The sequence below is a fragment of the Lathyrus oleraceus genome, chromosome 1 (assembly GCF_024323335.1).
Source record: "Lathyrus oleraceus cultivar Zhongwan6 chromosome 1, CAAS_Psat_ZW6_1.0, whole genome shotgun sequence".
NCBI lineage: Eukaryota > Viridiplantae > Streptophyta > Magnoliopsida > Fabales > Fabaceae > Lathyrus > Lathyrus oleraceus.
Genome location: NC_066579.1, coordinates 198,140,303 through 198,152,633, shown reverse-complemented (window position 1 = coordinate 198,152,633; position 12,331 = coordinate 198,140,303). Strand labels below are relative to the sequence as shown.

At 40.3% G+C, this 12,331-nt stretch overlaps 1 protein-coding gene across 1 annotated transcript; it reads right to left on the bottom strand.

The window, feature by feature from the left end:
• Positions 1 to 10,441: 10,441 nt before the first annotated feature.
• Positions 10,442 to 11,614, bottom strand: LOC127099289 (uncharacterized). Its single transcript, XM_051037382.1, has 2 exons — positions 11,357 to 11,614; positions 10,442 to 11,269 (listed from the first exon to the last, which is right to left on the bottom strand). Exons 1-2 carry the CDS (start codon positions 11,612 to 11,614, stop codon positions 10,442 to 10,444), a joined length of 1,086 nt encoding a protein of 361 aa, XP_050893339.1.
• Positions 11,615 to 12,331: the final 717 nt, after the last annotated feature.

Genomic DNA, 12,331 nt, shown 5'->3' with positions numbered 1-12,331 from the left:
CGTAGGTGAGTTGCACCGAACTGGGTTAACAATTGCTTGTGTTTTTACCTTCTGCACACTATATTTTGTCTGTTATAACTCAGTCTGGTTTTAGTCTGTTTATGAAGGGAATAACAGATATGACACATAGCCTGCAGTCTAAATGTAAAACAGAATGTTATGACATTCATCATTGACTACGGATATTGATGGACTGGTTGGTATGTTACAGTTCACTCATCTGTAATGTTGGGACGTGTGATGTTCAAACCAATGTTGAGACATCATGCTGATAACTGGACAGGATAAATAAACATAAGGGCTATGTTTGATCTCTACTGTGTGTTTGCACTAGATGGACAAAACTGGATGTTCTTCTTTCCATGGTGGTATATTAGCAGATGTTGTAACATCTGTGAATGTGTGCATATGAGTACTGGATCATAATTTATATAACTGTCTTGCTGTATTTGCAACAATGTTAGATCAGATGTCATGATATGGAGTAGAACATCTGAGCTCTGACTACACCAGAATTTCAAATGGTATCAGAGCAGGCATCCTGTTCTGGTTCTGGATGAGATCCACGGGTGATACTTTCTGGTATCTTGCAAGGAGTTATGTTAGTACTGATGTTGGAACCTGTGGAAGGTTCTGTGATCTCCCTGAATGGTCCCTTGAAGTAGGTGGATGGACTATTCATGACAGGAACTGTGTGTACCTATCTCGGGAGGTTGGCAATTGGTCTTGTGTGGGACAGCTGTGCTAAGTATTGAATCATATTCAAACATGGTATGTTCTTGGAGGCTGATCTGGTGAAGTGTGTGTTCATAGGTTGAGTTGTATTATGATTTCCGCTGCATAATACCTGACAAAACTCAAACTCTGATGTAGTTTCCCCTCATGTGGATGAAAGGCTGCTATATTCAAGATTTCATCATAATCTACTGAAGATGTCAAAGATACTTGAGTCTCCTCAAGTCCACCCATCATGACGTTCTCACTTCAGGATGGTAAGAATCACCTGATCACTGGTTCTTTTACTCTCTTGGGTAGTGTATATGAAGACCTTGAATACTTTCAAGAAGGGTTTGTTCCAAGGAGGTGGAACTAATGTTCTATGTGATGTTAGAACATGTTGTTCAACAAGTATGCAGCTACTGTTGAAGAGTAGACGTTATTAGGTGTCAAACAAAGGGATACTTTTGTTTGGAACCTACTCCTGACCTGGAAGAGGAGACATCTGTTTGTGCTAAGTTGACAAGGGTAGGGTCAACTGTGTGTGTGCTCAAGAAAGTCACTTTTAGAAGTCTGATCTCTAGAAGTGGAGCTGGTTGAGATGTGACATTGTGCAATTTCCTGCTGGTTGTCTTATTCCTGTAGATTGATCAGGGTGGGATAGTTTTTTCCTGAAGTACTATGTTGTGTTGGAAGACAAGTCCCCTGGATGTTAGAAGTCAATAAGGGGGTAACCTGATTACTATATCATTTAAGAGGATTGGGACCATGAATCTTGTTATTCAAACACCACGCTCAGAAGTGGCAGTTCTTTCAAGGAGTGAGAATATGAAGATTCAGAAGTTGGTTGAGGTAATATGCTCTGGCAATGCATATCTACTATTGACTGGTGTTGTTTTCGTTCACTAGTACGTATGGTCAGCTGGAGTCTAATTGGTGTGATTGGAATATGTATAGGTATAACTCATAGAGTTAGTTGCCACTGGCAGGGATGGTGTATGTCATGTTGAGACATTTGTGTACAATGCATGGATATTAGTGTGGAGTTTCCATGATTGTTAATTTGAGGGGGAGTTTTGGTTAACCTCCTCACGTTTGGTCAGCCTAGGGTCTGGTTGGCTGTTGACCTGTGTCACATGGGTTCTGGTGGTTGTGTGACACATTTGCAAGGAAGGATTCATCTCTCACATTCCTAAGGGTGAATTTAATATGGGATGTTTTTCAAAACTGTTGAGGTGCTTGCAAGTAGAAGATGTTGACACAAGAAGAGTATTTTCAAAGTACTCTTATGGTGGAAGTATCTGAAAGGAATATTGGGAAAGGATTTAAGATCAATGGCTACTTGTGCCAAGTACAAGTATTTAATTGATTATCCTTGGAGCTCAAGATTACTGATATTTTTAAAGAGGTTGGAACATCTCGTCTTCAATACCCTGTGCAGAATCACAGGAAGGATAGTACATTGGCTTATGATCTATCACTTTGGTGGCAGCAAAAGCATATGATCACTGAAAAGGTTTCCTGGCAAGAAACATGTTCAGCCTTGGTGTATACAAGAAGAAGAAAACATCATAGTCCTGATGGTGGTTACTTGGATCAGTTTACTTCTGATCTAGGTAAGGAAATGCATTGGCTAATGCACACTGTGAAGTTAAGAATAAGTGGCAGCATTCTTAACATCATGGAAACAACCTTGCCTTAGGAAGTGGAATCCTTGGTATAGCTGAAGGGACAGTTTCTAACTAGTCCTTCTGAAGACTCATACATTAGAGTGTCTGATGTCTTTGGAGAAGAAGCAGGGATTCATCAAGGTGTGAGCTTGGATGACTTAACTGCAAACCTGCAGGATGGAGGTTGTTTACTCAAACTTGGTTCCGCAATCAAGTCTATGAGAGCATTGAACTCTTGTTCTGTGTAGGGAGGAAGTTCTTTCAAGTGGCAGAAGAAGGAGCTGAATTCTACAACTGGATGTTAAAACACAATGTTGTAGACATTTGGATCAATGGCTACTTGTGCCAAGTACAAGTATTTAATTGATTATCCTTGGAGCTCAAGATTACTGATATTTTTAAAGAGGTTGGAACATCTCGTCTTCAATACCCTGTGCAGAATCACAGGAAGGATAGTACATTGGCTTATGATCTATCACTTTGGTGGCAGCAAAATCATATGATCACTGAAAAGGTTTCCTGGCAAGAAACATGTTCAGCCTTGGTGTATACAAGAAGAAGAAAACATTATAGTCCTGATGGTGGTTACTTGGATCAGTTTACTTCTGATCTAGGTAAGGAAATGCATTGGCTAATGCACACTGTGAAGTTAAGAATAAGTGGCAGCATTCTTAACATCATGGAAACAACCTTGCCTTAGGAAGTGGAATCCTTGGTATAGCTGAAGGGACAGTTTCTAACTAGTCCTTCTGAAGACTCATACATCAGAGTGTCTGATGTCTTTGGAGAAGAAGCAGGGATTCATCAAGGTGTGAGCTTGGATGACTTAACTGCAAACCTGCAGGATGGAGGTTATTTACTCAAACTTGGTTCCGCAATCAAGTCTATGAGAGCATTGAACTCTTGTTCTGTGTAGGGAGGAAGTTCTTTCAAGTGGCAGAAGAAGGAGCTGAATTCTACAACTGGATGTTAAAACACAATGTTGTGACATTTGGTTCAACATCAAAATCTTAGTTGGTGAAGTGGCACATCAAATTAAGATAGAAGGGTCTACAGGGTTGTAGATTGGATACTTCAAAAAGGTCGTTCTCGTTGCAGTTCTTTGGAGTTGCTGGATAGAAAGGATGTTACATGTTCATGTCTTAGAAAATCTAAGTTTTGTTCAACATGTAGCTTGAAGTTCAAGTCTCACTTGGAAGGTCAGAATATCTTTGGGAGAGGTCTGATAGACGTGGAGAGGTCAAAGAATGGCATTTGACTTTTTCATATGAGGATTCATGAAGGAGGTAATCAACCAGTGGCATTTGGTCTATCTCAGAAGTGAGTTCGAAGAATCAAGATAATCCACATATGGCAGCTGATTATTCTTGAGGAAAGTCTGAGACAAATTACTTTTGAGCAGAAAAGTAGTAAGTTGAAGACAAAAGGAGGTGTTTTCTATTCATCTCTTGGAGCTTGTGGTAGGAGCTCTGAGCTATCTATGGAAGATTATTTCTCGTAATGGGATGAGAATGTATATGTCCCAATTTATGTCTGGGTTCTTTTGGATCAAGCTGGTGACTCAGTGATATCTGAAGATTATCAGATGGTGTTCCTTGTTATGTTGTGAAGGATGTCCTAACGAATGTTAGAACATTTTGTGAAGTGGTTTTCTGTCCTGGTTAGAAGAGAGATTGACACAGAGTGTGGATGTGTTCAGCCAAGAGGGTTGAACAGAGGATGTGCTCTTGAAGACATGAAGATGAGTCTTATGTTTTCCATTCATCAAGTGGTCTGGGTTCTCTTTGAATCAGGAAGTATGTGAAGGTCCAACTTTGGGGTGTTGGATATGTTCATGTGTGATCTCCAAGTTTCAAGAGGAATGTTGGTTATTCATGACAGGGGGAGTTCTGTCTTTGTGCTGCAAGTAATCATCAAGCTTGTGGTCTATGTGTTCTCAGATAACAAGGTATGACACCTTATATACCTGCTGTGAAGACAGTGTGTGACTACTTGATCAAAGTTGTGAAGCAAGATCAAGTGGGTAGTGTCTTGATCAAAGCTGTAAAGCAAGATCAAGAGGGGGTATTCTTGATTGAAACTGTGAAGTAAAATCAAGATTGTGTATCTGTCATTTGTGTGTAATTCTGTTTATGTTGGTCTGTAATTTAAAGTGTTGCTTTGGCAACATTTTTGACAAAAATGGGGAGTAACACCTGTGATGCCCCAGGACAACAGAGTGTTTTGCTAAACAGATATTGAAGATTGAAGATCCTCTAATCCAGAGGTAGTGCTGCAGCTGATGTTCCACTTCTATGAGTGTGAGTATGTGTATGTGTGTTGCAATTAGAAGTTTTTATTTAACTTCTGTATGTGTGCTGTTATGTGAAGTTTTTATTTAACTTCCATCTGTGTGAGTGTGCTGCTACTCTGAGTGTATTAGCTAGGTTAATTTCCTGCTAGATGTGTGTTTTCCGCTGCTATGGACTCTGTTGTGAAGCCAAAGTGTTTTAGCCAAAAATTTGCCAAAGGGGGAGTTTGTAGATGTTTGATTGGCTGCATTGTATGGTAAAACACTAGCTGGATTCTAATGTCTTGACTGATGTCATGACATGCTGTGGAGATGTTTGTTTGACTGCATTGTATGTTAGAATACCTAGCTGTACTTTGATGTCTTGGCTGATGTCATGACATTCTGAGTAGTGTACTGCAGGATTAGCTAATACAGGATTCATTGAATGTCAAACTGGATGTTATGACATTCATCCCTGTCAGCAAATACTGAGGAATAGAACAGGTGGTGTTCTAGTATAACTCAGTATTTATTATCAGTCTGCTTATCAAGGAAATAACAGACCTGGCATAAGGCCTACTGTCTGAATGTCAAACTGGATGTTATGACATTCATCATTGACAGCATATACTGAACAATAAGCAGATTGGTTTTCTGCTACATTTCAGTATGCAACTCAGTCTGCTTATCAAGAGGATAATAGACCTGATGTAAGGCTCTATGTGTGAATGTCAAATTGGATGTTTTGACATTTATTAATGTATGCTGATACTGAAGTATGGACAGATTGGTTCTGTACAGTACAACAAATTGTACAGTCTGTTTTTAGGAAAAACAGACTTAGCATATGGTTAATGATTTGGAAGTCAAACTGAATGTTGTGACATTCATTCCTGACAGCATATGCTATATTGTAGGTTGTTTAGTTTTTCTGTTTCATCATTTTTCTCAGGCTAAAATCCAGGAAACCAACAACCAAGCTACAATTAAGGAACCTAACAAATAGCCTATTTGTTAGCACACTAATATGTGGAAATTAGTTAGAATCCTATGTGGCATTATTTGTGGAGGTCTTGAGATATTTTAGGAACTAAAAGATTGAAGACCTTGTTTGTAGCAGAAAGTTTCTGCTGATGTTGTAACAGCAAAGAAGAAGTTTGCTGCGATTTTTGAAGGCCCAAATCCAGTTGGGTGCTTAGGTTATAAATATCATATTGTAACCTGGTTTTTGTAAGCCTCTTAGAATGAAAATTTAGGGGTGTGTGTGAGGTAAACCTCCTAATCTGTGGGAAGGTTACCATGTGTTTCTCAGTGTTCAAAGCTGAGTGTTTTTGTAACTCAAAGCCTGTAGGCAAGAGTGATTATGTGCTTGAACGAAGTTGTGGAGCAAGTTCAAGTTGTTTGGACATTACATTGTATTTGTAGTGATAGGAATGGAAACTGGAGGTTTCTATCTAGGAGTTCCTAGGTATAGATTGCATTGGGTAGGGATTAAGTGAAGAGTTGTAAACGGGGGAGTTTAACTCTGAATTAATACTGCTGATAGTGGATTTTCTTCCTGGCTTGGTATGCCCCCAGACGTAGGTGAGTTGCACCGAACTGGGTTAACAATTGCTTGTGTTTTTACCTTCTGCACACTATATTTTGTCTGTTATAACTCAGTCTGGTTTTAGTCTGTTTATGAAGGGAATAACAGATATGACACATAGCCTGCAGTCTGAATGTAAAACAGAATGTTATGACATTCATCATTGACTGCTGATATTGATGGACTGGTTGGTATGTTACAGTTCACTCATCTGTAATGTTGGGACAGGTGATGTTCAAACCAATGTTGAGACATCATGCTGATAACTGGACAGGATAAATAAACATAAGGGCTATGTTTGATCTCTACTGTGTGTTTGCACTAGATGGACAGAACTGGATGTTCTTCTTTCCATGGTGGTATATTAGCATATGTTGTAACATTTGTGAATGTGTGCATATGTGTACTGGATCATAATTTATATAACTGTCTTGCTCTATTTGCAACAATGTTAGATCAGATGTCATGATATGGAGTAGAACATCTGAGCTCTGACTACACCAGAATTTCACTCTTTATAAGGTATCAACTTACTATCCTAAGTCTCCCAATCACATTTTACCTAACTTATTACCAGAGTTGATTCTCCGTACACCTCAAGAATTTTGATCCTTAAGTTGATGGTCGCCTCCAAACCGTAGATACATGCTTCATGTTCTGTCATATTTTTGGTGCAGTCAAAACATAATCTGGCGGTAAATGGAAGATGGAAACCAGTTGGAGAAGTGATAACTGCACCTATGCCATGACCACGAGCATTAGAAGCATCGTCGAACACGAGCATCCATCCCGATCCTAGTTCAGGGCCTTCCTTAGTGTTTATCTCGGAGCCTGGCATAGTGAAGTCTCTGATAAACATGATGTCTTCTACTGGAAAGTCAAACCTCAACGGTTGATAACCTTCCACAGGTAAATGAGCAAGGTATTCAGACAAAACATTCCCCTTTATTGCTTTCTGGGTCACATACTGGATATCATATTCGGTTAACAACATCTGCCACCGAGCAATTCTACCAGTAACAACAGACTTTTCGAAGATATACTTTATCGGATCCATTTTAGATATCAATAAAGTAGTATGGAAAACCATGTATTATCTCAGGCGTCGAGCAACCTAAGCAAATGCGTAACAAGTCTTCTCTAAAAGTGAGTATTTGGTCTCACATTCAGTGAATTTCTTGCTGAGGTAGTATATAGTGTGTTCTTTCTTGCCTAAGTCGTCGTGTTGACCCAAAACGCAGCCCATAGATTCATCGAGTACTATGAGGTACATAATGAGTGGCCTACCTAGAACCGATGGTATGAGGATTGGTGGTTTTTGCATGTACTTTTCTATTTTGTCGAATGCTGCTCGGCAATCGTCATTCCACACAATCAATTGATTCTTTCTCAACTATTTGAATATCAGTTCACATGTAGTTGTTAAATGTGATATGAATCTGGAGATGTAATTGAGTCGACCAAGGAAACCTCGAACTTCTTTTTATGTACGGGGAGATGGAATTTCTTGGATGGCTCGAACTTTGTTGGGATCAACCTCAATACCTTTCTGACTGGCTATGAAACCCAAGAGCTTACCGGATCGGACCCCAAAAGTGCACTTAGCTGGACTCTGACGCAACTTGAACTTTCAAAGTCTGGAAAACAAATTCCTCAGGTTTTCTAAGTGATCTTCTTTAGTTCTGGATTTGGAAATCATGTCGTCCACGTAAACCTCAATCACTTCATGAATCATATCGTGAAAGAGGGTTACCATGGCACACTGATATGTTGCCCCTGCATTCTTCAAGCCGAACGATATTACTTTATAGCAGTAAGTTCCCCAAGGTGTGATGAAAGTTGTCTTTTCCATATCTTCTGGCGACATCTTTATCTGATTATACCCGGAGACCATCCATGAAGGAAAAGACGGAAAACTGAGTTGTATTATCAACCAAAAAGTCAATATGAGGCAAAGGGAAATCATCCTTTGGACTCACTTTATTAAAGTCTCGGTAATCTACACACATTATGACTTTGTTGTCCTTCTTTGGAATTGGAACGATATTAGCAACCCACTGTAGATACTCAAAAATAGCCAAAAAGCCAGCATTAAACTGCTTCTTAACCTCTTCATTGATCGTGAGCGCCATGTCGGGTTTGGTCCTTCTAAGCTTTTGCTTGACAGGAGGACATTCAAGCTTGCGTGGCAAGTGATGGTCAACGATGCTGGTGTCTAACCCTGACATATCTTGATATGACCAAGCGAAGACGTCAACATACTCGTGCAATAACTCGACCAACTAAGAGTGTACAGGCTTGGCTAGAGATGCCCCAACTTTTACTTCTTTTTTATCAGTTTCAGAACCCAAATTAATGACATCCACTAGTTCTTTGTATGGCTGAATCTCTTTTCCTTCGTGCTCAAGGAGCCGTGCTCGTTCAGCTGGTAATTCACAATCTTCCTCACTGTCATATTCAACTTGGTTGATTGGAAGTCCATATTTACAGTTGATTCTTGCCATATTATAATCAATAGTTTTGTTTGCTCTGCATGTGATGAGCTTATTTTTAGTATTCTTTCTAATAAAGTGGAAAAAGAAAAAGAAATCCTTTGCCATTTCGTTTCTTTTTTTTGAAAAAGTAAGAATAACGGAAAGAAAAGGGAACACAAATTTTGCATGCAAAAAGTACTTTCTTTATTTATTCACATAACACTTTTAAACATGGAGGCCCTTACAAGTTATCCTCTTGTCTTGGGCGAGGACAAGGGATTGAGAAAACAAAATGCATTACGTTTTCTCCAAATATACTATAGGAATCACGAAAGTTGTCCAGTTGGTGAGCTTGAATCTTGGAGGACATCTGCATACGAGGATAAGAGTCTCCGGGTTGCTTCCACTAGATTCTCCGATGACTGCCACTATGTGATCATTTTGAAAGCCAATGCTGCTGAATTTGACAGGGTTGAAATGCTTCTTTGTTAGGCTTACCTGGCATGCTGACGAACGATAGCCAATGCCAAATCTGTCATGCTTCTCTTCCATGTTGACGAATTTACCCCAACCGGATAGTGGACCTTTCTCCAGAGTCTGCTTGGCGCTTCTGACTGAAGATAGGATGGTAGCGGATGATTGATCATGATTGGCGGTAGCTGAACCGACTTCTTCAAACTCTAAATAATGAAGCAGAATCTCAACAACCCCTTCAGCTATATCGACATATTTGAACAAAGAGAGTTCACTAACCAACAGGTCTTCTTCACCACATACAATTACCAGCTTGTCATCAATCAAGAATTTCAACCTTTGGTGCAGCGTAGAGGTGACTGCCCCAGCAGCATGAATCCATGGTCTTACCAATAAACAATTGTAAGTTGGGTTGATGTCCATGACTTGGAAGTGATGCTGAATTGGTGAGGTCAAACACAGATAGGCAGATCCACTTCCCCGATAACTTGTCTTTGGGAACCATCGAAAGCTCAAACAATCAGTGCGTTAGTCCTCATCTCGGGTCCTTTGAACTGTAATTGACTTAATGTAGCTTTTGGCATTACATTAAATGAAGAATTAGTATCGACGAGGACTCAAGATAGGAGAGAGTTTATACACATGACTAAAATATGTAGTTATTTATTGTAGGCGTTTCCTTTAGGAGGTAATTATGCTTCATTAAATCCCAAGTACCTACTGGCAGTGATATTCGCAACCACATCGTCAAATTGATCGACCGTGATATCCTGCATCACATGAGCGGTATTCAGGATTCTCAATAATGCTTTACGATAAACCTCAAAACTCAGCAGTAAAGACAAAATGGAAATCTTGGAAGGAGTTTGACCCAATTGATCGACGATCTTGAAATCACTCTTCTTGATCAACTTGAGGAATTCTTGGCCTTCCTTAAAATTGATTCTCTTCTTGTGATCTTCAACTTGCTCGTCTTTAACCATTGGCCCTTTACCCTTAGACACTTCTGATTCTGCAGCTTTATCAGCAATAACAATCATCGGTACTGGAACATTTGTCACGTTCAGAGTGGCATGTACAGTTTCCCCTGCCTGCGGAGGAGAAGTAGGAAGGACCTTCTCCTTAGGTGGGAAATTTTGGGTGATAGAGACACCCTAGGAGTGTACTTTGGAGCGAATACACGGCCACTGCGAGTCATGCCTCCTGTTCCAGTTATATTGACGATCTCAGTGTCAGGAATACAAATTTATTTTCCACCCACGTATGCCGTTGTTTCATAATTCCAGGGCACCGCCTTGGTGTTCTGATACGGAAACAGACTAGGAACACGGAAATTGTATGGTTGAATCCTCTTGGGAGGAGCTTCAACCTTCTTCTTCCTATACACGATTGTTATTAGTTTGATCTCTGCAATTTCTTCTACTTCCTTGGACTTGGAGAACTGTATCAGCCCTTGATCCATCATCTTTTGCACACAACCCTTCAAATTACTACAATTATCCGGATCATATTCACATACTGCGCAATCTTCATGTATGCCAGTTAGAAACCCAAACTGTTCAAGTCTCTTCAATACAACTGACATCAGAGTCTTCACATTGCCACCCCGTAGTGCATATTCTGTATTTTCCTCTTCAATAATAGCATTGACTGCTGAACCACAATGATTAGGCAAAGGGTTTGTTTTCGCGTTAGGATTTTCCTCAGAGAAAGACAAAACCTTCTGATTAATCAAGTCTTGGATCTTATTTTTTAGGGTCCAACAGTCCTCTGTAGAATGTCCTATATACCCGGCATGGAAGGTGCACGAGGCATTATGATTTTGCTTAGGATGAAAGGTAGGAGAGGCTGCATGAATTTCTTTCGGTACGATGGCCCCTACGTGAATCAAATATGGCAAAAATTCATTGTATGGCACCAGAAATTTATCAATCTGAGGGCGTTTACCAAAGTTGTTCCTGTTATTCTGGCCTTGGCCTTGGCCCCTTTTGTCACGGTTGTACTGTTGATTCTGATTTTTCTTAGTAGGTGATGATTGTTGATTGTTGTTCTGTGGTTGATACTGACATTGCGGCTATTGATATTGAGCATCAACAACATAAGGATATGGATAGTATGGCATAAGAGCCATGGGAAAATGATACTAGGGGTGGACACTTGCCGTCACAACACTTGTCTCCCCTTCCTTCTTTTTCGCGAAGCCCCTATGTGGCTTCTTATTCTTAGTTTGTTGAGCAGTGGTATCTACGATCTTCCCCGATTTCAACCCATTTTCAACACGTTCACCAATAGTTACCATATCTGTGAAGTTTGTAGAAGAACTTCTAATTAGCTTCTCAAAATACAACCATTGATGCGTGCCCATGAAGATATCAATAAGTTCGTTATCTGACAAAGTTAGTCTGACCTTGGAAGCCATCTCACGCCAACGCTAAGCATACTCCTTAAAGGTCTCATTAGATTTCTATACCTGATTATGTAATGGCAACCTTGTCGGTGTTATATTGAGGTGATACTTGTATTGTTTTAGAAACGCTTCAAATAGATCTCTCCAGGATCTGATTTTAGTGCACTCTAAACCCATATACCAGTCCAGAGAAGCTCCAGACAGACTGTCTTGGAAGCAATGGAATAGCAAGTCGTCATTGTCAATGTACGATGCCATCTTCCTGCAATACATCGTGATGTGACTCCGAGGACATCTTAGACCTTTGTACTTCGGTAAGTTTGGCACCTTGAGCTTCTGTGGAAGCTCCACGTTCAGAACCAAACCGAGGTCGCGTGCGTCAATGTCGAAGGCCGAGAAACCTTAGATAGCCCTTATTTTGTCATCCAACAACTGATAATTCGTCACCCGGGCCGGATTAGCAGTGGGGATACAACCTGAATGGATGGTCGAGAGGTGTCTAGAGCCATTGTCTGAACAAGCGCATTCTGAGGAGCAAACAACATCTGTGCGGGTAGGAGAAACTGAGAGGTACTATTTGAGCAGCATGCACCATGTGAGGAAACTGTCCTCCAACCTGAGCATTAGGAGCCTGAGGTGCCCTGGTCTACACATACTAGAGTGCAGGATTGTTAGTTGCATAAGTCAACATAGGTATAGAAGTTTCCCCAGGGTAACCAAATGGAGGAG

What these genes read in the sequence shown, in the direction of transcription:
- LOC127099289 (XM_051037382.1), bottom strand. Translation starts at nt 11,614, where the DNA reads ATGGCTTCCAAGGTCAGACTAACTTTGTCAGATAACGAACTTATTGAT. An exon ending in GGGAGACAAGTGTTGTGACG is followed by an intron (nt 11,270 to 11,356) that starts GCAAGTGTCCAC and finishes CAATATCAATAG; the next exon opens with CCGCAATGTCAGTATCAACC.